This window comes from Zosterops lateralis, assembly GCF_965231275.1.
Source record: "Zosterops lateralis genome assembly, chromosome: 26".
NCBI classification, from domain to species: domain Eukaryota; kingdom Metazoa; phylum Chordata; class Aves; order Passeriformes; family Zosteropidae; genus Zosterops; species Zosterops lateralis.
The window spans coordinates 2086199-2113464 of NC_139786.1; the positions used below are offsets into that span (position 1 = coordinate 2086199).

Genomic DNA, 27266 nt, shown 5'->3' on the forward strand with positions numbered 1-27266 from the left:
TAATCTAAGTGCAAAGAAATTGCCAGACTTGAAGCCTGTTATAAATATCCACATGCTTGTTTCATCTAAGAACCTCAGGGGGAAAAGACACTTGGATAAGTGAAAAGCCTTTAATATAAAAAGCAATAAAATCCATGGTGGACATGTTCAAGGTGGAAATGTCACTTTTCCCAGCAAACGGGACTAACTACAAGAGCTCATGGAATAATACAAGCAAATGTTTCCTTCACAATCTGATAACCCCACTGACAAAAATTCAGTGCCTCTCTTCTTCCCTCAGCAGGATTGATTTGTTCCAAATAGGCTGTGAAATAAAAACACTGATGACTTTTGTCAGGACCAGCATCCAAATGTTCCACCATGACCACAACTGGTTCTGGTGCTGGCGGCACATCCCAATCCCAATCCCAACCCCTTTGCTGCCGGTGATCCCCAAAATTCCGGCTGGGAGCCCCAAAATTCCAGCTGGGATACACCAAAAATCCCCTCAGGAATTGCAGATTTCCCTAGGCACTCAAATTCCAGCCGGGAGTCCCAAAATTCCGGCTGGGAGCCCCAAAATTCCACCTGGGATATCCAAAAAATTCCGGCTGGAAATCCTCAAAAATTCCAGCTTGGAGCCCTGAAATTCCAGCTGGGATACCCCGAAATTCCGGCTGGAAATACCCCGAAATCCCCTCAGGAATCCCAGATTCCCACAGGAACTCAAATTCCAGCCAGGAGTCCCAAAATTCCGGCTGGGATACCCCAGAATTCCGGCTGGAATTGGCTGGAAATACTCCGAAATTCCAGCTGGGAGTCCCAAAATCCCATCTGGGAATCCCAAAATCCCTGTTTGTCTTTCCCCACACCCTCAGGACCCGCTGAAGGCCTGAGGCGATCAGCGCTGTTCTATCCGCGGCCGGGATGAGGCGGGAGCGGGGGGCACGCCCGGCCGCCAGGGGGCGCTGCCGCCCGCGCCGTGAGGGCCCGAGCGGGACCCGCGGAGCCTCCCCGGGGCTGAGGGGCGTCCTGAGGGTCAGCGGCACCTGCCCTGCACAGACAGACACAAAATACCGCCCTGGGCATCGCTGGAGCGCTGTGCGAACTCTCCTGGAAGCTCTGGGAGCCTCAGAGCTGTGCTCATTCTCTGGAGAGCCTGGGCAGTGCCCAGCACCCTCAGGGGGAAGAATCTTTCCGTGATATCCAGCCTGAGCCTGCCCTGGCACAGCCCCAGCCCTGCCCTCGGTCCTGTCACTGTCACTGTCACTGTCACTGTCACTGTCACAGAGATGGGGTTGTCCCTTTGCTGCCCCTCGGGAGGAGCTGCGGCCTCAGGCTGGTTCACGCTGAACAAACCAAGTGCCCTCAGGCGATCCTTGTGTGGCCCCTCCGGACCCTTCACTGTGTCATGTCCCTCCTTCGGACACTCTCCAACAATTTTATATCCTTCTCATGCCGATATAAAACTTACCCCAGCCCTGGAGGCGAGGCTGCCCCAGACCAGAGCAGAGCAGGACAATCCCTCTCTCACCCAGGCCATGCCTGGTGGCCCCAGGACAGGGATGGCCCAGGACAGGGATGGCCCAGGACAGGGATGGCCCCAGGACAGGGATGTCCCCAGGACAGGGATTTCTCCAGGACAGGGATGGCCCCAGGACAGGGATGTCCCTCCTGGCTCCAGGACACGCTGACTCACATCCCACCTGCCATGGCCAGGAGCCCCAGTGCCTTTCCAGGGCACTGTTTTGCAGAGTCTCATTCCCCACTCTGTCCATACACCCAGGGTTACCAGGTCCTGCAACTCCTCAGGTGCAGAATTCAGCACTTGCCCTTGTTAAACTCCGCGTGGTTGGTGACTGCCCATCACATTTATCAAGATCTCTCTGCCCCAGAGGGAGTGAACAGCTCTTCCCGGGTTTGTGTTGTCAGCAAAATTCCTCAGTATCCCTTTGAGGGACGATCCTCATCCTGATCCGAGTCATTTATGAAGACACTGAGCCCAGCAGAGCCCCACTGGTGACTTTTTGCCACCCTTTTGTAGTCCCTGTGCCCCCAAACCTGCCTGAACCCCCCTGGGCACCCAAAACTTTGCGACCCCATGGCAGTGCCAGGGGAGGCTTGAGGTGCCTCCTGGAGATGCCAAAAAAGCACATTCTGAAAAGCAGCACCTTGGGGTTAATTCATTGCAAGAATTATGTGGGAAGGAGATTTACTACTTATGCTTCATTCCTACACTTTTAGAGAAAATCAGCATGAAAATTACCAGAGAAATAGAGAAGCCTAAGAAAAGATTTTTTTTAAAAACTGTTGATGTTGCCATCACAATCCAAGGCAAAACTGGTCCCTCGTTTTTCCTCTGCTTCAAATGTATTATCAGAATATAATGAAGACTTTTGCTACTGTTTGATGCATCTCATTGTCGTGGAGTTATTTTGATTATTCAAATGCATTCATGCTTTTGTCATTTTAGAAGGAATACATTTGACCTGATAGGTCAACACTATATAGAAGAGAATCATGGAAGCAAAAAAAAAAAAAAAAAAAAGGAAATTGTGGGTTTTACTCTGAGTTATAAGGTAGATTCAATGTTTCTTAAAAAAAAAAGAAACCCAAACAACTAAACTATAAAAACCCCAAACAATAAAAGGTGTTTCATTACAAATGGAATAAGGTATTCTTAATTAAACTCTCTCATTGCAATTCAAATAAACTGTTTGGAATTATTTTTCCAAAATGTGGCGAGGCTTTAACGCAACCGAAAATGAAGAGCAAAGTGGGTGAAAAAGGAAACCACCTCCAACGTGCTTTGGTATTATTGCGTCATTAGATGAGTGTGATTTGAAATAACAACAGCAAACATCTCTTCCCACGCATTTTTGCATGGTTTCCATCCACACCTCAGGGAAAATTTATACTAAACCTGAAAATAATCTCAAGAGGTAGAACTCTACAGTTATGACTAGAGAACAAACTAAAATAAATAGGAAATATGTCCTTTATTCGTTAGATAAGGAGAGGAAACGTTTAACATAGAAACCCCACTTTTCCACAGACACAACTTTACTTGTCAAAGCCCCACAGGCAACTTGGGACTCAGAGTTCCTGGAGACTTCGAAGGAGCAGTTCAAAAAAAAAAAAATAAAATCAGAAGATGGTAAAGCTGTAAGATTTTGACAGCAGAGGCAGCATTTTGGGTCAAATTAGAGAACAAATTAACGACTAGAAAATGAACTTGAGGGGCTCTTAGCTATGCTATGAACCAAGATGGTAAAGCTGTAAGATTTTGACAGCAGAGGCAGCATTTGGGGTGGAATTAGAGAATAAAGAAAATGAACTTGAGGGGCTCTTAGCTATGGCTATGAACTAAGACAAGTTTAACATCACATTCTTGGTCCTGGCTGTCAGTTTGTGGGCAGCATCTGCAATATCGGAGCGTCTTTTAGAGACGAGAGAGATCTCACCGACGGCACGGGGCGAAGGGACTCCCGGCCCCGCCCGTGCCCCGCCCGGCGGCCGCAGGAACCCCCGGGCTCGGAGCCGGGCACAGAGTCCGCCCCGGGGCGGGCCCAGGTCGGCGGATCCGCCCGGCCCCGCACCTGCCCCCGGGGCCGCCCCGCCGGAGTCCGCCCGAGCCGCCTCGGGAGCTGCTGCCGGAGCCGGCGCCCGCCATGGGCGTGGGCTATGGAGGGATGCGCTGCATCAAGATCCTGCTCTTCATCTTCAACCTGACCTTCTGGGTGAGCGGGGCCGGGCGGGGCAGGGGCACCTGCTGCGGGTGCGGGGAGCCAGGAGTACCCGGGGTCTGGGGGTGCCCGGGGGTGTCCGGGGACTGGCAAGGGCGCGGCTCCCTCCGAACAGCCCTGCGGGATCCGAGCTGAAGCTGCTGGAGCTCCCGCCCAGCGCTCCCGGCTTCTGCTCGCTGCTAGAGAGATGCAGCTCTCCCTGGGAAAGCACCGCTCGGTGTAGGATGACATTGCTGAGTAGAGACAGCATCTGTCTAAACTGATCGTTTAAAGTAGCGATCATTTCCCCGGCAACTGCGCGGCTGCAGGAGGAGGCTGGGAGAGATTCCCCCAGTGCAGTGCAGTGAGCAGGACATTTCACAGCATCATCACGGTGCTTTTTACTAATGTCATCGCAAGTAGGGAGCCAACAGCTGCTGCAAGTTCATCCTAAGACAAAGTCCTCGCATCACCCCCAAGAGTTTAAGGAATGCTGTGTCCATTCTTCCCTCATTGCACCTTTTCAATAGTCTCACAGTTCCACGCAGCTGAATTCACGCTTTCTCTTCTCTCACTTTCCTTCATTCTCTGTTCTCCCTTCAGCTTTCCAGAAAACAATCAGCAATGTTATCTTCTTAAATGTCTTTTTCTTTCCTTCTGATTCACTGGGGTCTTTTTAAAAGAAGTCACAAAGTCATCCTGTTCAGCCTCTCTGGAGCAAGCAGTTTTGGGCTTTTGTCTCCTTTATGCTTGAAGCACAGTTAGAGCAAAGGCTGTTCCCTCGTGGTGACAGCGCTGCGCGCTCCGGGGACACAGTGCTGCTGTGCTCGGGCTGGAGGGGCACAGTGATGCTGCCCAGCTGCAGCTGCAAGGCAGCAGAAGGACAAAGCTTTGTGTTATTTGTTTCTCGAAAGTGACAAGTACTGTGTTTTGTTATCTGCCTTGTCGCTGAGATGGAAGGAACCATCTCCTCAGCTGGCTGGGACATTCATCCCGAGCTGCCAGGGGCACTCCACAGCCTGGAGAGGCCCAGCAGACTGTCAGCAGGGAGGTCCCCATGCTGTGACAGGGTGGCAGGGGACCCTCACCCTGTGCTGGGACACCCACACCCTGCAGCTGGGATCCCCAGCTCTCCAGCTGCACAATTCCCTGCTCTCTTGACTCGTGGAGCTGTGCCAGTGGATCAAGTGCCAAGGAATGCAGGACAGGTTAGGGGAGCACCGTGCCAGGCTGGCACCCACATGGGGAGCAGCAGGTGTTTGTGAGCCTTGTCCAGGTTGTGCAGGTGCCACAGACTGAGGCTCTGGGCCTGGGCAGCAGCAGGACACTGTGCCTGCTCCTGTTGACAGGACACACAGCTCTGCTCCTGAGGGGTGCTGGAGCTCTCTGCTAGGACACACAGCTCTGCTCCTGAGGGATGCTGGCGCTCTCTGACAGGACACACAGCTCTGCTCCTGAGGAATGCTGGCGCTCTCTGACAGGACACACAGCTCTGATCCTGAGGGATGCTGGAGCTCTCTGACAGGACACACAGCTCTGATCCTGAGGGGTGCTGGAGCTGCCTGCAGGACACACAGCTCCGATCCTGAGGGATGCTGGAGCTCTCTGACAGGACACACAGCTCTGCTCCTGTGAAATCCTGGAGCTCTCTGACAGGACACACAGCTCTGCTCCTGTGGGATGCTGGAGCTCTCTGACAGGACACACAGCTCTGCTCCTGTGAAATCCTGGAGCTCTCTGCCAGGACACACAGCTCTGCTCCTGTGGGATGCTGGAGCTCTCTGCCAGGACACACAGCTCTGCTCCTGTGAAATCCTGGAGCTCTCTGACAGGACACACAGCTCTGCTCCTAAGGGATGCTGGAGCTCTCTGACAGGACACACAGCTCTGCTCCTGTGAAATCCTGGAGCTCTCTGACAGGACACACAGCTCTGATCCTGAGGGATGCTGGAGCTCTCTGACAGGACACACAGCGCGGCTCCTGAGGGATGCTGGAGCTCTCTGACAGGACACACAGCTCTGATCCTGAGGGATGCTGGAGCTCTCTGACAGGACACACAGCTCTGCTTCTGTGGGATGCTGGAGCTCTCTGACAGGACACACAGCTCTGCTCCTGTGGGATGCTGGAGCTCTCTGACAGGACACACAGCCCTGCCTGGCAGGCTGATGATCTGTCTGGTATAAGACCTGTAGATCTTTCCCCTCAAACAACAGGCTGTGACACTCCTTTGTGACCTAATCTTGTTCACATTAAAGAGAATTTTTCCTTGCACTTGACAGCATCTATGACTGGTTTGTAATTTCTGTGATCCAAGATATCTAGCCAGTAATAATTCTTGTACCTCCCTAGTTTTGGTGGGGGTCCCCTGCCCCACTCCATGTCTCTTTCAGGCCCAGTTTTGATGATTAAATGACTGACAAGGTCTGAGAGTCACTAGTAAGTTCAGAAGCACCACTACACTGAAGAGCTGAAAAAAAGAAGCACATTACACTGTAATAGGAATTTGTTGCTATCAGACCCTGGCAAGTGCTGCATGAATTTTCTGACAGTGCAATTCTGAGCTGTGAGATTTCAAGAAAGCACAAGGTGCCAAGACACCCCTGTGATGCTCTCCCTGTGTATGTCCCTGCAGCCCTGACTGGTGTGTTTGTGTTGCAGCTGGCGGGACTGGCTGTCATTGCCTTCGGGCTGTGGCTGCGCTTTGGAGGGCCCATGGCAGAGTTTGCTACAGACAAAAAGTCTCCAGAACTTTTCTTCATGGGTAAGTTCCAGTGCTGGGAGGGCAGCAGCCTCCAGCCTTGGTTGTATCCTGGGGCAGGTGAATGTACCTTACACATTGACAAGGTCAACAATTCCTACACAAAACTGGATATTCTGGTGCTGTGTGCCATGTATGTGATGGCTTTTGACCTTTCTCTGATTGGCATCCACTTCCTTAGACCTAATTAATCTCTTCTCCTGGATTAGATCCAGTCCCCACATATCCTAAGTGAATTGTGCTAATACTCTCAGAATAGAAGGTGAGACAGGTCAGAGACTTGTGGGGCTCACCAATATATCCCTCCTGAGTTTTCTGTGCAGCTGCCAGCCAACAAAACAAGTGTCCTTTCAGAATATTCCCAGAACCAGGGCAGCAGCAAAATTCTGCTCAGCAGTTCTCCCTGTGGAGGCCTCAGTGGGACTGAAGTGTCAGAGCAAATCCTTCCACAGCTGAAAAGTGAACCTTGCCTGGTGTTCAGTCATCTCAGGAGCTGTTTGTCCAACCTGGGCAGGAATCAGGTAGTTCCTGTGCCCACAGAACTGGGATTAGTTATGTCTAATTTTAGCATTTAAGTTAACTTTTTTCTCCCTGGGATTTCCAGGTGGATTTTTGGGTAATGCCACCCATATTTCATATCTATAGACACCCTTAAATAGCAGCTATGTGAGACTGCCAGCAACTGCAGCTCTCTGCCACTGGCAACTGTAACAACCTTTACACTAGAAAAGTTGGATTTTTTTTCTGTTTAATTCATCACCCCTGGAGATAGACCCAATAAAATCCCTTTGGTGCAAACATTTTTGCCATCTACAAATGCCAAATGTGAGTGAATACCCGGTCCTGCCCTGGCCATGAAGCCACTCTGACAGGGTGGAAGGACTGGGAGTTGACCAGAGGTGTCCTGCAGCAGTTTCCCATCACTCCAAGACTGTGCAATTACCTTAAACACCCCAATTCTCTCAGTGGAGACTTTGACTTGAATCCACCACAGCCCCAGGCCCAGGTTTCTTTAGCATCTGCAGCCAGGCTGGAAGCACAGAACTGGGAATAGATGGGGAGAATGTCCAGCAATATTTCCATGGGATTTTGTGAGGCTGAATAAAACCATTCAGATGAAAACATTGTTTGGGACCTGAGTGTTATTGTAAAACACCCTGCAGCATGTCCACAGAGAGCCAAGGAAGTATGATTTACTTTTTCTCTTACATCTGAGCTGCTATGACAGCAGCATATTAGATCACCAACTTCATTTCCAGATCCAGTTTATACCTGCTGAATTCCCTGTGCTGTAAATTGGAATGTTTCCCTGCCTGATCCACTTATGTTTGTCCCAGGAGAGCAAACAAGACAGAAAGATGTTCTGGCCTTCCAAATCAAGTGCTGCTGGTTTGTTGGAAGGCAGAAAGTGCTAAATCCTGTGCTGTGAATGTACAGCCTGGAACACACGGTGTAAACAAGATATTATTTGGTGCATGTGCATTTAAATCTCCAAAAGATGTAGTCTGCTTCTGCCCTGTATAGAAATTACAAAAGTTGTTCAAAGTTGTTAATTTTGGGAAGTCCTGGGGAAGATTCTTGTAAAAATTTCATCAGACACCATGACATTCAGTTCTTGGGCTGCCACACGTATTTATAGAGCTGCCTGTTGAAATATGTAACTGTGAGAGGAAGTGCTGAGGAACAGGGCACAGAGATGTCCAGAAATCTTTTAAACTTGCACTTCGGACTGAATTCTAAAGCAAAGGTTTTGCCCTTTTTTTGTAATAGGCACTGAACAGAGCATTCCTGTGAAAGAAAACCAAAGAGTTTTCTGCCTCCCTCCCTCTCTCATTACAAATCCTGCTAAAAGCTGTTGTGACTCCTGAGCATCTGATGGCACAGCCGTGCTCAGGCTGTCAACAGTCTGGGACCAAGGCCCCGGTAAAAGGACAGTGAGAAGTTCAGTTACAGTGGGGTTTGCAGCAGACAAAGCTGTGTTTGAAGGTCATGCTGAAGAGCTTTCCCTCTCTAGGAGATTTCAGCTCGGAGTCCCCCTTGGCAGTTGTGTGTTGGGCCTTTCTCAGAGTCTCTGGGACTGTTGTTTGTTTGGCTCTGTGTGTTTGCTCTCTAACATGCCTTCTGGGTGGCAGCCAGGCTTTTGCATAGGAATTCTTAATATGGAACACTGTGCAGCACACCAGGAGCAGCTGCCCTGAGGGCTGAAAGAGAAAGCACATCAGCAGTATGACTTAAAATATCAGCATAACTATACATCCAAAAATAATTTCTATGTCTCTGTTCCACTGATGGCTTTTGTGGCTCCTTGTGATAACCCAAGGCCCTGTCATCACATCAACTTGGAACAACAGTGCAGGTGCATTTGGAGTTTACTTTGTAGGCTGAAACACTCCATAATCACCATCTTCTGAAAAAGTTAATTTTCTTTCTTCTAAAGGGCAGCACATTCTGCTCTTTCTGTACCTGGATCAAGTTGCCAGCCGAGTCTAACCAGCTTCTCTCTTCTGCTTCCTTGTGATTGTTTTTTTCCTGGATCTGAAATGCTGGGTTAGTGTAAAATAATTGATAATTCTATCCTTGCATTTTCCATTAGGCCAGAGTGAGTCTCCTTAAATAGCCCTGTTCTTTACCAGCAGTCCAGCTGTCTGTTCTGCCCCTGGAATAGTTCGGGCCATGACTTGGCAAACCAGGCCTGTTCATCTTTTCCAGCCACTGAGATGTTTTTGTTGGTTGGAGAACAGCTTAGAGGCAGCAGTGCTGTGGGCAAGCACATATGTGTTCCTCGCTTTCTGTTGCTTGTGGTTTTGTGTTTGGTGATCCATATTCCCCGCTGCAGTTTGCAGTGAAAAATCTACAACAGGAAAGGTTGGAATTGGAAGTCTTTGACCGACACAGTCTCCAACCATTTTACCAGACATATATTAGACTGGAGCAGGCTCCTAAAATTGGACATCCTCTCCCTGCAGCTCCCCAGCTTTTGGAGTTCCCTCTACAATGGGATATATTTTTATGTTACTCCATCTCACAGTACAGTTTTTGTGCCTGTGCTTCCAGTGCTGAAGCAAAACTGTGGCTTCCCTGTTCAGCTGCAGTTCAGCCCTGGTAGAGTTCACAGATCCCTCTCTTAGCTGCACTTGAGAGAAAAAAAAAAAAAAAGAGAAAAAATTATAATTTCAGCAAAGGTCCATAGCTGGCAGATACCCTTTTATCTGAGTTGTCTGTGACACTGCACTGATCAAACAGAGAAAAGATCTGTAGAATTAAAGGAATTCCCTTGATTGCTCATCCTTATGGAGACTCCTGTAACAAGACTGGGAAATTTTTTACTGGGCAGGAAGGTCAGCAAGTCAAAAGGAAATAAGATGCTTGTGGGAACTCAGGGTGTCAGCATTGCTATCTCACAAGTAATTGGCCCTTAATTAATTCCTTGCAGTAGTGCTGTTCTTAATTTTAAGAATAACTAAAGCACAGTAGTACAGACCAAGTGCTGCTGAGTGCAAGTAAAGCAAAAACTGAGATAGGGACTTTTTAAGGATCAGTTCCAGACTCCTTCCTTCTCTGCTTTTGGTGGACAAAGGGCAAGAATCAGGACAAACTCTGTATTCCTCAGAAATGAACTGCAGAGGGTCCCATTCCTGCCAGCACCAATCAAAGTGAAGTGTAGGTACTCAACAAACTCCCTCAGGAATGGTAACAAAACCTGATGAATGCAAACAAATCAGCCTGGGTGGCTCTTTCTCAGCCTTGAAATGTTGCTTCTCCTGCACAGTCAGAACTCACAACCCTCCTGCTCTTTTCTGATCTCTTTGTTTCAGTCATATGATCCAATCTGTGGATCCATCAGGGCCAAAACAGCTGTAGACAAAAGTTTTAGGGTGATTGTGGCTTTTTCTTGGGGTCAGCGAGAGCAGGAGTGATAGTGCTGGCTTTGAAAGGTGCAGTTAGATGGAGCGTGCCTTCGGATATGAAGTCATGTCTGGAGCTGAAGGATATTAGTAGTTTTTCTCCATAGCAGTGGATGCCCATACAAACAGGAGCTGGCTGGAGTTCCATCCATGTGAACTGCAGTTCTCTGCTCCTGTGCCTCACTTTGTTCAAGTTCTACTCATCTATTTTGGAGTCAAGCACTAAACCCTTAGTCAACAGGATTTTCTCTCCTAAATCCACCACCTTTCAAACTCTACCAGCCTTTAAAATGAGAGCTGTTGGCAAAGCAGCCCCTGTGTAGAGATGTGAAACCACAGGAGGAGCATGAAATGATCCTGCCATCATGTATTGGAGAGGCTTTTAGTCTGTACTTAAGACTTAAGCAATGAATTTGTCTTTCTTCCTATCATCTTGTGTGCAGAGTTCATTTTCTGCCACTCAGGAAGAGTGTTTTAGAAAAAGCTGATAGTGGCCCTGAGTGGAAAACGGAAACTGCTGCACTGGAAATTGGCTTTAAAAATATGACAACAACATTATCACCCCCTGAGAAAACCTTGCTCAAAGTGAAAGTTGTTCTAAAGGCCTCAGTCTCTGTTCTGGATCACAAAACCTTGCAGCAGTTCCTGAGAGTCAGTATTCCCCCTGACAAAATAAAGGCAATTCTGACCAAACAAGCTCATTTAGCCTAATGGAACAATCTGTCCATCTGCCTCAGGGTTATTGCTGTATATTTGCAAGATGCTAAGGTTCAGGAGGCTTTTTTTCTTTAATCACTTAAGCATGATAATGCACTTTATGCTTTTTGCCTGTTAAATTGTCCTCCTGGGTGACTTCTCCCACCCTCCTCTCCCTGCTGTAGCTGTGTAAGAGCCAGAGAGCCCCAGGCCAGAGCAGCAGCCAAACCCACAGTTACCCCATTTCCTTCTCCACCCTGGTTCCTGCTCACTGGGGGCACTGCTGTGACTGCTGAGCCCCGGGAGGGCTCCAGGAGTCCCTGTTCTGCTCAGGCTGCCCAGGGCCAGCCCAGAGCTCACCACAGCAACACTTGGAGCTCTCTGGAAAGAGCCACCTGCAGGAAGGGACTGGGGATAAACTGTCCCTGGTCCTGCGGGGAGTAAAAGGCATCAAGGTGCTTCCCACCCTTGGATGCCCCTGGAGCACCCTGGGATGGTGGAAGGTGTCCCATGGCAGGGAGCTGGAGTTACATCATCTTTAAGGACCCTTCCAACCCAGCCCTTCAATGATTCCTCTTGTTGGAGCAGCACCCCAAGCTCCAGGGTTGCTCAGGCTCCTTTTTCCTACAGTCTCTTCAAAAGGAGCTCTACATGCTCTGAAGCAGTTTCTACATAACAAGCAAACCAGTATAACCCATTATAACTCCCATAAAGGAAATGTCCTGTGCTGTGTTTCACTCTGACAGAGCTGTAAATACATTTGGACTGTTCACTTTGAAGCCATTAAGAGGAAAGTGTTTTGTCTGCTGGAAAAAAAAAAAAAAAAAAAAAAAAAAAACCAGGAACCAAAAAGCTCTCAGGATCCTTTTTGGGGTGTGCCAGTTCAAAAACATCTTCAGAAGATTTGGATTGAGCTGGCTCATGCCCTCACAGGATTATCCAGAGTGTCCTAATCTAGAGAGGATTGCAGAGAATCACAAGAGGATTTCAGAATACCAGATGACTGAGTGTTACAAAGGCAGAAGAAATACAGTATCAACAAAGTGATGCAAGTGGTAACAGATAATTTAAGCAGTACAAACACTGACAGACTTTAAATTAGCTACAACCACACGTGAATATGATCTTAGACTCACTATCAGTTGCTCTTGACAACAAAGTGCTTTGCTTACTGCAGTCAAACAGGCATATGAATGTCAGGAATTATGAAGAAAGGAAATGGGAATCCAATTGAAAACATCATTGTGTACATTTCCATGCACTCTGTGTCCTGAACGCTCTGTGGTTCTAGACAAAAAGGATGCAACAAAACTAGAAAAAGTACCAAGACATTTGGCCCTGTGGTTCTGACAACAGGTCCCATGGGAGGAAGTTTTCCCATCCTATTCACATCATTGAACTGTAGAATCCATTGCCCCGGGGGTCTGTGAAGTTCAGCCAGGGCAGAACAGCTCCAGCTGGCACAGGTGTGTTGGTGACACCTGAGTTTAGTGAAGGTGACAGACACCGACAGAGCCTTTGGGAACAGCTTTGGGAACACCCTGCCTCAGGTGAATCTGGACCATAATTATTTAGGGATGAATGTGAGCAGGATTTGTAACCAGGGCCGGTGTTCTGGGGGAAAGGGAGGAACTGGACTGTGATGTTACATTAGAGTGAGGCTGCTTTTAAATTGAAATTCATAATTTGTGCATCAGCAGAAGCCTCCATACTGGCTGGTGCCTGTAATGCTTTTGTGGTTTTGGAAGATTAACCACGAAAACCCTGCTGAATTCACACAAGACAATTAATCAGATATATCCATTGTGCTCAAATTAAGGCTATGCTCCACTTTTCCAGAAATTCATGTCACTTTAGAGGCCTCTGCAGCTTTTCTCCAGTTCTGTAAATGTATTTTATAAATAAATATACAATGGAAATTTCTAGTAACAAGCCTGTTTCAGGAGTTTGGTGCCACACACACAACCGTCCCTGTCTGGCTGTTTTTTTCTCAACTCCTACGTGTGTTTCTCATATTTTCCAGGAGTGTGTCTGTGCTAGAAGTTCCTTGGTGCTCTCCTAAGGGCTGGAGAGCCTCAGTCCTTCAGGGGAGGAGGATATCTGCCTCCTGGGCTGCAAGGAACACACAACCCCAGGAAAATCCCTCCAAGCCCTGTGTGGGTCCTGGGCTCTGCTGTTGCTGCTGTTGGGTCCCTCACCCCCAGAACAGAGCTGCTTGTTCTCTCCGTGGAGTAGGAACAGTTGGGGGTTTGTTCAGTGTTATTTACTCAGCCCAAAAGAGAAGGAAAAAAAAAAAAAAAAAAGGATAATTATTTCAAATGGAAAGTGCCCATAGCAGCCAGGTAAACAAGAAACCCATGTGAAATAAAGCCAGACAGAGACAGGGTGTGTTTGTCTGCTCCTGCTCGTCGCAGTAGGGATTTGTGCCTCAAACCTTCAGTAAGACTTGTGGAAAAACAGACAAACAAACAAACAAAAGTAGCTCTGGGAGTGGGTTTTCTTCCAGAGTCTGAAATTAGATCTCTTCCAGCCCAGGCTGGTCCTTCCCTCACTCTTGATATACATAAAAAATATATTGCAGCCAGTAGCTATGAAATTCCATCCTCCTCTTTTATCTGATTTAAAGAGATGGAATTCTGTATCATTGCTAATCACAGAGGTAGTGACACACAGAATCCCTTGATCCTTTTTAAGGTGCTTTTTCAGACTTGCAGATCTCCTGTCTCCACGTACAGCCCAAGAAGGGATTGTCCTTATATCCAGAGAAATATCTTAGGGAAGAACTCTGTGCCACGAGCACTGAGGCTGATGCACAGATCTGCTGGGTTGTGGATTTGCCATTTTTCACTACTGGGAGCCACAGGATACTCTGAGACTGCCAGATAACATTTTGATTAATTGTAATTAATTGCAAAGCAGAGTCTGCTAGAAAATGGGAATCCCTCCTGTTGAAATTTTCACAGGGAAAACCCCCATTTGACAAATTCATTTCAGGAAAGAATGATTTTCCCCATGGGATGAATCAAAAAATCAAATATACAGAAAAACTGCTGCTTTATGGCTTTCCAAATTTGTCTCTGCAAAAGAAAACAATGGCAGAAGAAGGGGCTTCCCCTCTTACACTCACTAAATTACAGCCAGAAGGGAAATCAATTTGTTATCAGGTGTTCTCTCACTTGACTCACTGCTAAAAGGAGAAGTCTTTATTTCTCTTCACATCTATAAAAAGCTGGGGGGGGGAGGGAGAGGGAAGGTGTCAGTACAGCAAAACAAACCACACCCCAAAACCTCAATATTTCCTCCCAAAAAAAAAAAAAAAAAAAAAAAAAAAAAAAAAAAAAAAATTGAAGAGAATAGGCTCTGTCCAAAAATTCCCAGTGCTGTGACATGTTGTTTTTCATCCTCCTGGGGTTATAAAGAAGCCCCCGTTTCCTCCAGAAGCCCCTCAGTGCACTGGCTGTGTCTGCCTAAATCAATTTTCTGCCAGATTTGCACATGGATTTTAATCTTTGGAATGTGCCTCTTCATCCTTTTGCATTCAGGACCTGAGACTGACCTGCCTGTGGGTCCTAAATGCAGGTGGAATAAATATTCCGAGTGTGGGCAATCCCAGGTGGCAGAGCTCTGTCCCTGGGGCCACTTTGGCTCTCCTCGATGCCACGGCAGCTCTCTGCATTCCCAGCTCTCCCTTTAGGTGCCAAACCTTCTCTCCTCTCCGTGAGCACACACAGACCAAAGAGCAGAATTGCAGGAAATGAACAGAGGCAACGAGAGGTGAGAGGAAAGAATTCACAAAGGCCACAAACCTTTGCTTCCTTTCCACCTTGTACTTTTTTCCTTCTGCTGCACAAAAAGCTGCAGCTGGACAGTCTTCTCATCATTTTCCACTCGCCAAAACAAGCTCTCTACCCTGACCTGACTCACACTCTTCTTTTTGCCGTGTTGAGTTTTGTGGTGAAGTTTTTGTGTCAGTTTGTAGCTCTCAAACCTGTCCCATTTTGTGCCTATAAACTGACTTTTTTTTTTGTTTCCCTGCTGTGCAGTAGATGCCAAGTTGGAGGCCATGCCAAGGCTTTGTATTTTGCAGTGGAAGTGCTGATGAAAAATAGAAGTTGATTAAGGTTTTCCATCCTGCTTTTTTTGGGAAGGAATGGGTTTTAGTGAAGCTGAGGTACTTCTGACACTGGATACTATTGCAAGGAAAGGTGTGATATTAACAACCAAATGTCTGGGTTTGCACTGCTGATCCTGACAGCTCTCAGTGGCTTTAGGTGAGGCTGGGATTCCAAGGGCTGTGTGCCAGACATTGCCACCCTTTGTTTTTTTTCCTCTCCAGAGAGTTTCATTTTAAGTTTAGGTCTGTTCTTATCAAGAATTTGAGGTGATCATGCCCACATTGCTGTGTACAGCCCTCTAAGAAAAGAAATACCAGATCCTTGTTTTACATACTTACACCATCCAGGATATTTCTGTATCTACAGCTTTGATATTGTTACAAACCAGTTCGAACAGAAGAGCAAAGAAAACAAAGTCTGTGAATAAAAACAGATCAAACCCAAAAAGGTTCAAAATCTACTCAAAAATCATTATTTAAAGCAAACGAGGTTAGATCTTGGTGCCAAAACTTTGATATATTTTACTTAATAGTAAAAGAGGCAAAGAGTGCTGAACTCCATCCCTGTGTGAATGTATCCCCAGGTCTGAGCGGAGCCACTTTATCTTATCTCGAGTAGTGAGCAGAGCCTCTCTGCAGCTTTTGTAATCCAGCTTTGCTACAATAGGCAAAAGTCCTTCCTGAAGATGTTTAAGCCATAAATTATAACATATTTCCTGGAAATCATCTTCCACCTGGATGTGGGTGCTGGGAAAGCTCTCAGTGCAAACTGAGAAGTAACTTGGCCTCTTGGAATTTTTTTTTTTTTTCAAGCTACTCTTCATGTGTCTCATGGAATATTCAGAATTGGAAAGGATCCACAAGGATCATTGAGGCCAAGTCCTGGCCTCAGGACAACCCCCAAATCACAATTTTCATTCCTGTGTGAAAGATTACATGTGTGTATATAGAGTAGAAAAGTAAAAAATAGATTTAAATTTGTGGAAATTTTAAGTGCCAACGTTATTTTCCATCTAGAAATAGCTGGGTATCAGCAAGTGGCAGTCCCAGGATGAGAAAGGCAAAGGGGGATGAACTCTCCTGAGCAGAAGATGGAAGAAGGTGGATTTTAACTCCTGGCTGGCTCAGCTGTTGGGCTCAGCTTTGTTTAGTGAGTGGTGTGAGTTCTTCCTGTAACACGCCTTAAAAGGGAAGTTCTCATTGAGGTAGTGGTTTAGCTCTGAGTCATCCGAGTGAAATGCTCAGGCTGTTTCTCTGAGAAATGCAAATCCAAAATCCTGAAAGTGGTCTCGGCCCTGAGACTCAGCGAGCTTTGTCTTTCCTCGCTGCAGATAACAGAGAGAAATGGGAAGAGTCCTTTCCTGTCTCCTTACTCACATTTATCTTTGCTAAGTGGCCTGATAAGTACAAGGACAGGAGTAGGGAGTGACACACTGGATACGTCCAGGAAACTTCTTTGTAATTATACTGTGTTTGTTACCATGGAGATGCCAGGAAATGGCAGTGTTGGTGTTTGGCTGTTCAGCACCAGGTTCTGCACCTGAGCAAGGGTTTTGTGTCTTTTCCAATTCATCTTCCATCTGACCTTTCTCCCCTGAGCCATAAATATCTTTGTACATCGGTAAAAAACAGTGCTGTGAATATGTGTACAAGTACAGCCTGAAGAATGCTCAGTCCCAGAAAGTCCCAGGTGGCTGACTACTAAAAATCCAGAAAACATGGAATAAGAACTGCCAACACAGAGAGCAAACAGCGTCCCCCCAGCACTGTGAATATTACAATTAGTAGGGCAAAGCCATATTACTTGTAATTGTTTTATTGCTATTTATCAGAATGTATCTGTCAGCAGGAACTGGGGCAGAAGGAGGGAGGGGAGAAGGATCACAAGAACTGGGATAGACACAGAGACTGGAGGGTGATGTGGCAGTGAATGGGCAGCAGGCAGGAGTTTCCCTTCCCCGAGCAGGCTGCACCACTGAGGCACAGCAGCTGCACAGAAGTTCTGCACTCATTGACTGGTTTTACATTTTCCCAGCAATTGCAAATTGTCGTCTGTAGGATTTTCTAGTCCAGGTTACACAAGGCCTGCTAACAGCAAATTCCAGCAGCTCTGCTAAGCCTGGGTCGGATTTTATAATAATGTTTACACTGGTAATAACTGAGCACACTAAAGGCTCTCATTGGAAGCCTGGGCAGTCCAGGCTGGGAGCAAAGCTCACTGTGCCCTCTAGTGCACTCCAACTGCAGCTCCACTGTCCCTCACCACAAGGACACGAGGAGAAGGAAGATGAAGCCCTTTTTCCCTTGGCACGGCACATTTCTGCACGTCCTGCACAGGGCAAGGACTGGAATTTCACCAAGACAGTACCAGAGCCAAGGCACAGCCTCGTGGTTGTGGTCTGGTGGGAGCTGACCCCCACAGGAACCCATGTGTTGCCTAAGCACAGATCAAAACATGAACATTCACAAGTTAGGAAAGAAAAACTCTGTGCTCTGACTTCCGTTTGTCCTAGATAAAGCCCATACAAATAAATAAAAATAAAAACAAAAACAAAACAGCTATTGAATAAGAGTATTTCTAGGTGCCAGGTTACAGCTGGGGTCCTAAATCTGTATGTAGCCATGCTGTCATCTCCCATGTTCCTTTCTGTTCCCCCTGCACATTTCCAGCCCCAGGTTTCCCTGAAATAAGCCCTCTAGCCAAGCTGGGGGGTTTTTGCCTTACACTGCTTATTACAGAGGTGTAAGGGGGTTCTGGATTGGTATGAGGCTTGTTCTTCCTGCACTCAGCTGTCCCTCAACAAACTTGGAAGGTGGAAGTCACAGAATATTCTCAATTGGAAGGGATGGGCCAACAATGATCATGAAGTGAACGGCCCATCCAGGAATTAAACCTGCAAAATTGGTGTTTCTAGCACCATGCTCTAACCAACTGAGCTAATTTCAAATTGTCTTATGTGATTCTCCAAGAATTCTGAAGAAAGCATTGCTCTCCTGCCGTGGTGGTCAGAGAGCCTTTTCTGTGTAACCAGTTTTGTGAGAGCCAGAGACCTTGTTCTGTCTGTAAATGGGTGATGCTGATGAAATAGGTCGCAGGCTTTGGGGAGAGAAACCTTCTGAAATTGTTGCCTGGCTCTGATTTCCACAGGACTCTATGTACTGGTGGGAGCAGGGGCCATCATGTCAGCAGTTGGATTTTTCGGGTGCTGTGGAGCAGCACGGGAGTCCCAGTGCTTAATTGGAACAGTGAGTAAAAAAAGGTTTCCAGGGCCCAGACTGTGAAGGAAACCATCCAAAGCATTCAGTGCTTGGTGTCATTAATGGAAAGATCTTTGCAGTTCAGCACCTCTTATGTCCTTTTACTGGCCAATCCAGTTTCTCTGGACTCAGCAGCCACCCCGCTCCTGCAGAGCTGGTGTACATGTAGAGGTGCCTTTGCTGTCCCTTGGGATGTATTCCCTGGAATTACCCTCTGATTTTCCTGAAGCTCCCTCTGAGCCACATCTTTGCCATTTCCCCTTTGTTTGAATGTGACAAGAAATCTGCCTTGGCAGCCCTTTGTAGAGCCTCCTGAGGAGCTCCTCAGGTTCAGGGTGGGCTGTTGAGGCCTGGGGAGGACGAGGGGCTGGCTGGCAGCCCCATGAACAAGCTTCACTGATGTGAGATTCTCTCCTTCCTCTGCAGTTCTTTGCTTGCCTGTTGGTGATATTTGCAGGTGAGGTCACTGCTGGAGTATTTGCCTTCATAGGCAAGAAAGTGGTAAGTAGCAAACAGCCTCTGATGGGGTAGTGGCTAATGGGGTAGTTACACTGACCTGGCTCTTCCATAGGAAAACTTTCCAGGAGACTTTTCCCTGGAAGACTCTCTGATATTCTTATCTGGAACCAATAGGATGAATAGGATGAAATTTTTGCCCCCTCTGTTCAACAAAAAGTGGAGGTGTGGTTCAGCCTTGAAGGAACATCAAGGGGAACTGTATGAAAAGAGGATATTGCCTGGGAGAAGGGCAGACAAATTTAGGCACTGAACTTCCCCAACTCAGAGTGTTTAACCAAAGCACAGAATAGAGCCTAGGACCATTCTGACCCAGGCCACAAACCCTCCTGGCTTTTGAGTCACCATACCTGTTTGCCAGGCCCAACTTCTTGCCCTGGAGGTTGAGGACACAAGTTGAAAGTCTTGGACTGGAGGTAAGACTTATTTACATCTCACTTAAGAAAGTCTGATTTCTGCAGGCAATACAGGAAGCCCAGAAAATCTATGAAGATGCTTATGAGGACTACATGAAAAACCCAGTGGGGAAGGTCAACAGTACCATCTATCGCTACCATGTGGCTGTGAGTATTCCTCCACCTGGACACTCATCACTGCTCCACTCTCACCCTGCCCTTAGAATCCAGAATTCCTCCCTCTGAGCCATGGCAAAATAGAACTGAATGTAATTCAAATCCAGTCAGAGGTTCACAGCCTTGAGAGTTTCCTGAGGGCTCTGTCAGAATTCTGGATCACTACGTTTGAAAGTACAGTTAGCCAGGCTTTGAAATTTCTGATGTTTCTGATCTTTATGTGCAGAAGAAATGACTGTTATGGCCCTTCTGCATATTGAAATCCACAGATAAATACTTGCAAATGCAGAGGGAGGGAGAAATGTCTGCATCCCTCTGTGTTTGTCAGAGAAAACGTGACCTATGTCCCAGGACAGTGTGGCTGAACCAAGTCGGTGAAAGACCAAGAGCACATTTGTGACACACAGTTCAGGCCACCCAAAAAGTGAATGTCTGAGTCAGAGTTACAACCTGGGACTTCTTTAATCCTGTTTGTGTCCATCCTGGATCTACACTGCCTCCCACGGAGAGCCAGCCCAAGCTTTGTTGCTCCTTACAGCAATTCCCACGTTCTTTAGAACAAACATTTCACAACCTCAGACCCTTTTGTCCTTCTCCCATAGCTCTTATTTCTGACCCAAGGAAGAATTCCAAGCATTTTGTGGGAGATAGGCAAACAGGAAAAACAAACCCTCTGAAACTCTGATTTATTACTGTCTCCAAACCCAGCACGATGTTGTGTCAGAAATAAAATTCCAGCATTCTCTGCTGTAGCTTTTATGCACTGCCCATAATTCTGTATGTGATATTTGGACTTTCTGCATTCTCCCTTTAACAGCTCCTGTTTTCTTGTAAGCCAGGGATCTGCTTTTCCCAAATCCACTTGTTTGCTTTGTTATGAAATACTATAACAAAAATCCCTTCTGGACATTGTTGTTAATACAAATGTGGCTGTTTGTTGTGACCTCAGAAAATTGAAACTAATTTTTGAGAATTTTGTCCCACGCAGTTGGAACTCTACCAGAAGCAGCAGTTTAAATATAGAGAATAAGGTTATTACTTGATTTGTAGAGATTCTTTTTTTTTTTTTTTTTTTTTAGTTATTTATTGTCTCACTTTCAGTATGAAAGTTTGTGATTTCACTCTCTTTTATCCTTCATCTCTCATTCAGCTCCAGTGCTGTGGTAAAGGTAATGTGGAACAAACAGGATTACCCTGTCCAGAGAACATCCAGCTGCCAAAGGCAAGTGTCCTCTGTCCTGCTTGTCCTAATCCCTTTTCCATGTCACTTCTTTAGTAAAATTGGAGACATTCTGTAAGTAAAAGAAAGGAAGGTGTTTCTTTTTACCTTGCAAATTCCAGCATGAAATTCCTTATGGAATGGAGCAGAGTGGAGGCAGAATTAAGCTGGAGGTCACAGTGCCCTCAGTTGTGACACCTGTTTGTGCCATCCCACGGTGGCTGAGACAATATTGCATCATCTGAAAGGAAAACAGAGAAGGAGGGAACAGAACAGGACCCCAAATTCCCCATGGAGGCTGAATTTTGGCAAGTGCCCACCTTAGTCATGCATGGAGCCTCCTGGCTAGAAACCTCATTGGTGCTAAGAAAGATTATTTCTGTAATTTCTGTCTTTTCTGGAATCTGCTTGTGAGTTCAATGTCAAAATGAAGCACAAAACCTCCTGATTTAGCATGGCCTGTTATATAAAGGAGTTTAAATTTAGGGAAAAAACTGAGTGTAAGAAAATTACTTGCATGTGTCAGCCACTCCAGGCAAGAGGTACAGATGCCTCACCAGAAAAGGGAAGATGCTGGGAAAATTATCCAGCAAAACCTGAGGTTTAGATGCAGGAATAAGGGCAGTGACTCCACTAATATTTTTGTGTTTATCTATTTTTCAGTGAAAACAGCTGATAGAATTGATTGAAATGTAGATTTCCAGGCATAAAAACAATATTTTACTCTTGTTTTTAACAGAACTGCCTGGTTGAAATTCAGAATGTAATTGATACTCATCTGCACTTAGTTGGAATTGTTGGAATTGCAATTGCAAGCATCACAGTGAGTAAATCTATGTTCTCCAATCTCTCCTTGTGCCCTGTCCCTTACTCAAGGCTTTGTGGAAGGTATTTTGCAGCAACTAGTGAGATTCCTCAATTCTTATCACTTCCAGTGTGTCTTGTCCCTGGGAATTGCCCCCATCACTGCAAGCAGGGCTGTGTGACTGTGCTTTTCAAATTCATTTTGTGTCCTTAGACAGGGTCCAAAGTGATGGTAATCTTCTTTTGTTGTAAGAGCAGGAGAGCAGAGGCCACATGAACCAAACTGAAAAGCAAAAGCTGAAGCAATATTTAATGTATGGGAAAAAAACCCCTGCAGTCTGATGCTTTAAATCCTTTAGGACACATTCTTTAGTTTTCATGAGGAGCAGAGAGTTCCCACTGGAGCTGTGACCAATAGATGTCACCCTGTCCCCAGGACAGGCAGGCTGGGCTCACCAGGCTTTAGCACAAAGCTTTTTCCAGCTCTCTTTCAGAGTGTTTCACTCACTCAGACACCAGCAGCATGAGGAGACACAGTATTAGTAAAGAAACACTCCTTTAGCTGCTGGGAAGAGCAGGATGTTCACAGGTTTATGTGGACACTGAAAAGCAATTGAAGGGTTTCTGGAGATAACAGAAACCATAGGGAGTATATTGAACAGTCCTGGGGTTTGTATGAAACGTGAAGGGAGTCAAAAATACAGCCAGGCACAGGGCTGGGACAGAGATCAGCAACATCGAGGACACACCAGAACTGGGATCAGCTCCCCTTGGATCCCCACCTCAGACACAGCAAAGGTCCTGAAGTGACCACAAGAAATGCACCTGCACCTTTTCCTCTGCTTGTTTCTGTCACTGGCTGGGTGTGGGAGCTCAGCCGTGCCCGTCCTTAGGGAGCTGCGTGGGGAGGGACATGAACCCAGTGCTTTCACTGCCCATCTCCCACCATCAGCAGTGCAGCCTCAGGAGGCAGCTCTTTGGAGAACTGAGCTGTGGCAGGAAAGCAGAGCCTCACTGCTCTCTCTCTGCTTTTATCATTCCCTCGAGTGAACAAGTTCCCTGACACGAGTGGGGGTTTAGATTTAATGTACAGTCTTGCTCTTGAGCACAGGAACTGTTCAGAGCTCAGCACCAGCTCCAGGGGCTCTGGAATCACCCTCTGCTCTGACTCAAATGTGTGTCATATTCCATGTGGGGAAGCATCTGAAACTCAGAATGCTCCTGTGCAATACCAGGATACCACCAATAGTCACAGTTATTATTATGTGACTTAAATTGATGTTAATAAAATTAATATTTGGGGCAGCTGTGCTTGCCTGGACATTTAGAACAAAGAACAGTGAAACCAGTGAGAGCTGGTAAAATCAGAGAAACTTCTTCCGTGTTAATTGTCTGATGTTTTGGGGTTTGTAGATGGAAGCAGTCACTGCTCTGCCATAGGGACCTTCAGATTGTCTGATATGCAAATTGTTTTCTAAATGTTTTGTAAATGGATCCCTAAATCACATCCCTTCTCTTCTAGATCTTTGGCATGATATTCAGCATGGTTCTGTGCTGTACGATCCGTAACATGAGAGAAATGATCTAAAACTGTCACTGCACAGCAATGCCCCAGGAGTTCCAGACTAAGCTTACAAGAAGTGCTCTTCTACCCAATTTAATAATTGTAATGCATCTTAATCAGTGTTTTAACATACTGAGAGGAAAATATCCCATTAGGTGATCAGGTGAATTGTATTAGTTACAGTAAAACTAAAGTGAACAAAAAAAAAAGGGGGTTAAAATGTTCTTTTTAATGAAAAAAAGCAAAGGTGCATCTAAGACTAATTTGATTTTTAATGTTTGTATATGTGCAATTAAGAGTTTACACATGTATAGACTTGGTGTGAGCACCTGTCTCCTTACAAACACATCTGGATGTGAGCAGGTCCCTGGATGTGCAGGACCTGCAGATGGAGCAGGCTGTGTGTCCATCCAGAGTGTCCCTGTGCAGGGTGTGCACATCCCCCAGGGACAGAGTGCTCTGAGCCCCCTCACACCAAACCCCTGTTTGCCAGGAATTAGCAGAGGGACAAATGCCATTGTAAGACCTGTGATCCGTTTTGTGACTTTATTTTTCAAAGCCCAAACAGAGTAGGACTAATAAAATTGGACTTTATTTAAAAAAATAATTAATGCCTAAAGGGCCTGCTCCAGCAAATTTGAATTCATGTGAGTAGACCCACTGACTTCACTGTCATGCAGAGACTGGGTATTTATTTTATTAGGACTGGACCCTTCATGTAAATGCAGAAAGCTCTGGGGGAAAAAACATGTCCAAGGAGATCCAGGCTAAAGGAAGAGGGGGAAAGAGGTGGGAAGCTGGGAAGACCAGGCAGTCATTTGGGACCAACTGCAGTGCAAAGTGTGCTTAAGCTTCCCAAGCTAGGCTGAGATACACCAAAAAACCCAGCTGTGAGTTCAAGGTGCCACTAAAATCCACATCCAGCAGCCCCTTTGCCCCAAAACCTCACTGTGGCTACAGACTGGTGCAGGAGTGGAGCCCAGGTCCAAACAGCAGCCCCTTTGTCAGATCTCTGGAGAATCTACCTGGCCTGTGGAAGCCAAAAAAAGAGTGAAAGTGGTCAGAAAGAGACACACAGCACTTTAATATCCTCAGTTTCTGCTTCTGTGACTATCACAGCTTCCACGGGGCTCTTACCTCAACCTCTCGCCCTCTCCTGGGGGCAGAAGGCAGGAAGGAAAGATGGGACATTTTTATAGAGCCGTGAAGTTTTTCTTACTGGCACCTTTGGATTGCATGTCAGATATAAAAACTACACTGTGTGCTTGAAAATACCTCAGGGCTTGCGTTTACATAGTTTGTTTCTATGTTTTAATTTTTTTATGTGTCATATTTATTCATAAGAGAATGTTTCTTTTGAAACAGCCTAAAAGGGAGAAAGGTTGTTCCCAGAAAAAGAAATCATATCAAAGGCTCAACATCTCTTAATTTTTGGCTTACTCGAGATAATTCACAGTTTCATAGAACAGCTCTTTACTGACTGTACCCCCATGGTGATCAGCAGTTCAGATTCCTGATGCAGTTGTTCCAGACCTGATGGGGAGCAGTTCAGTTAAACTGCACATTCCAACAGACCATTGTCTAAAGGGGCCTTGGAATTTACAAGTCGTGGGGTCCTTATTCCACTGAAATACAGTGGAACAAAATGGGATTTCAGGAAATATGTGTATTCTAGTGCACATGTTTATGTGGAATACACCACCCTTTATCTATTATTTATTTGTTATCTCTTACTCCCCAAAGAAACTCAAACTCCCATTAGTTTTCTGTCACTTCAGGACTTGGGGCAGTGCTGCTGCTGTCAGTCTCTGGTTTAGCTGACACATCTTCCTGTCTCTTACATGGATTTTTCTTTTCCAATCATCCAACACGAGCTGTGGCACTGCACTAAGAGCTGGGCACAGCAGGCACTGCTGACTGAGCCGTGTTTAGGCTGAGCTTCAGACACCTGAGATCACACACCAGCAAAGAGTCAGCCTTGTGTCACTCTGCCACAGCTGATTAGCAATGGATGTTAATTAAAAACAGAGCTTGGGACCTCATTGAGCAAGAACCAGAATAGGAAACAGGGCCCTGATCTGCTGGGAGAGGGAGAGACAGGCTCAGCTGGGAGAGTGGCAGTGGCAGCAAATCCATGAAGATGAAACTTTAGACATCAGTTTAACACAGCAGCCAGCAAAGCAATTTCCTGGCTCCCAGGTGTACCTGAGGCTGTCCCTGCAATGGTTGTGCTCTGCAGAGATGATGGGCAGTGCCCAGCTGGGGTCTGTTATCCCAACATGGTACTGGCAGAAAGAAGAAACTCCTGTAGAGTGTCATTTTTGCCACTCAGGACAAGCCAGTTTTCCAGGAAAATCAGTAAAAACAGCACCACAGCCAGTGGTTCAGGTTCCAGGATTGTTGCCCTACAGGGAAAGAAACTGATTACAAATAAAACAATTATCTTGTATTACACTCTCCCTCATAATGACAGTATCCTATTCATTTTAAACACATTATTGGGTTTCATGCCTCAAACTCATAGCACCAGAATGTAATGACAGGACCAGAGTTTATCCCTTTATTTATTATTTCTTGAGGAAGTTGGAAGATGCCCACTTCTGCTTTGAGATGCACTGAATGCCAAGGCAGCTTGCAGACCCTGCTGTTGCTTCCCCAGCCCTCCACTCCCCCAGGAGTACAAAACCACCCCAGTGCCTTAAGAAAACGAGAAAAAGTAGCAAAAACCTTTCTATAAATTCAGATTCGAGCCACCAAACTTTCTGCTGAAGTGTTTTTGGGTTTGGGATTTCTTTTTTTTTCTTCCTCTAAAGAGGGCATTAATTTTCTGAGCATTCCTGCATAAGCTCTAGGGTTACTGTTATTTAGGTCTAGGGGATACTTGCACTGCATTCCAGGAACAGGACAACACCTGTTACTGGTTTAGTTCTCTAAGTTATTGGTATAAATTAAGCTGGAAATCAATATGTTATTCATATACTAGTGCCTTTAACAGAATCCAGGGATAAAGGTCTTTTGTAGTTTCCTGCTGTTGAGAGGTGCTTAATAGGATTGCAGTTTTCTCTGAAGGTATTTTTTTAAAGTTACTGCCACATAAGGCAGAAAAAAATACCCATTTATACTGTCCCTTGCACCTCTGTCAGAGGAAAATGACAAAAGATCAGATCCCTCCAGGTATTATAATTCTGAAAGCACATCACACACGTTTTCTTGTTCTCCTGTCAAACAGTTTGTTCTAAAGCATAAAGATGTAAGTCGCTGATGCCCTTATTGTGTCTCTAAACATCCTTATTCACATTTCCCTCGTCTAATTTTTCTAAGTAACTGATTTCAGTGGGAGTGATTTTTCCCTTTGTCACAGGGAAACCTCAGCCAGTTCTGGTACCTCTCAGAGATCACACAGCAGCTGATGAAGCTCAGCCCTGTGACATCCTTACAATGAAAAACCTTCTTATTTCACTCGTCTCGATACTGATAGTTTTATAACAAAACGTGTTCCGTGTTGTCTTGAAAATGAAATTAAGTTGTCTCAAGGCCTGAAATGCTGTTGTTGTACAGCCTTTGCAGGATTAACAGCATCGGATACTGTTCATAGAAAATGTACATAAATAAAGCTTTTCAATCTTTTTCCTCTCTATTGGTGCTCCAGCCACGAGGTCTCCAAAACACAAACCACTTCCAGGATAATGTGTATGGTACATAAATTCTGATTTTGGACACAACTGGCGTTTCGGTTCGTGCTGCCCAAGTCTGGGGCAGAATTACCTCTTGTTTTGAAAGAAAACAGAAACTCTGTGGCTGAAATTAGCTTTTCGCTTCCCTATGATGTGTTCCGACGTGGCGTTTGTGTCTTGAATTTGAAACGACTTCCTAATAAAAATAACCTGGAATAAACGACTCCCGGCGAGAACTTGATCCGCGCGGACAGAACCCCCACAGGCCCTGAGGGCACCCCGGGGCTGCCTCCGCCTCACCTGCTGCATCCAGGACACTGGGTGGGCTCCGGGTGACGGAGCAGCCCTCGGCCAGCCAGGCAGGCAGGGCCCCGGACTGGGGACCGGGACAGGACCAGGACCAGGATGGGGACTGGGACCGGATCGGGACCCTCCGGGATTCGAACCCCAAACCTCCTGAATTCCCCTCGGGGACCCCCGG

General features: G+C 46.3%; 1 protein-coding gene across 1 annotated transcript; it reads left to right on the forward strand.

The window, feature by feature from the left end:
• Positions 1–3364: 3364 nt before the first annotated feature.
• Positions 3365–26976, forward strand: TSPAN2 (tetraspanin 2). Its single transcript, XM_083878384.1, has 8 exons — positions 3365–3719; positions 6364–6466; positions 18327–18424; positions 18863–18937; positions 19414–19515; positions 20675–20746; positions 21483–21566; positions 23070–26976. The coding sequence occupies exons 1-8, from the start codon at positions 3651–3653 to the stop codon at positions 23133–23135; spliced, it is 669 nt and encodes a 222-aa protein (XP_083734510.1). The 5' UTR covers positions 3365–3650; the 3' UTR covers positions 23136–26976.
• Positions 26977–27266: the final 290 nt, after the last annotated feature.

What these genes read in the sequence shown, in the direction of transcription:
- TSPAN2 (XM_083878384.1), top strand. Translation starts at nt 3,651, where the DNA reads ATGGGCGTGGGCTATGGAGGGATGCGCTGCATCAAGATCCTGCTCTTC. An exon ending in CCCAGTGCTTAATTGGAACA is followed by an intron (nt 18,425 to 18,862) that starts GTGAGTAAAAAA and finishes CTTCCTCTGCAG; the next exon opens with TTCTTTGCTTGCCTGTTGGT. An exon ending in CCTTCATAGGCAAGAAAGTG is followed by an intron (nt 18,938 to 19,413) that starts GTAAGTAGCAAA and finishes TGATTTCTGCAG; the next exon opens with GCAATACAGGAAGCCCAGAA.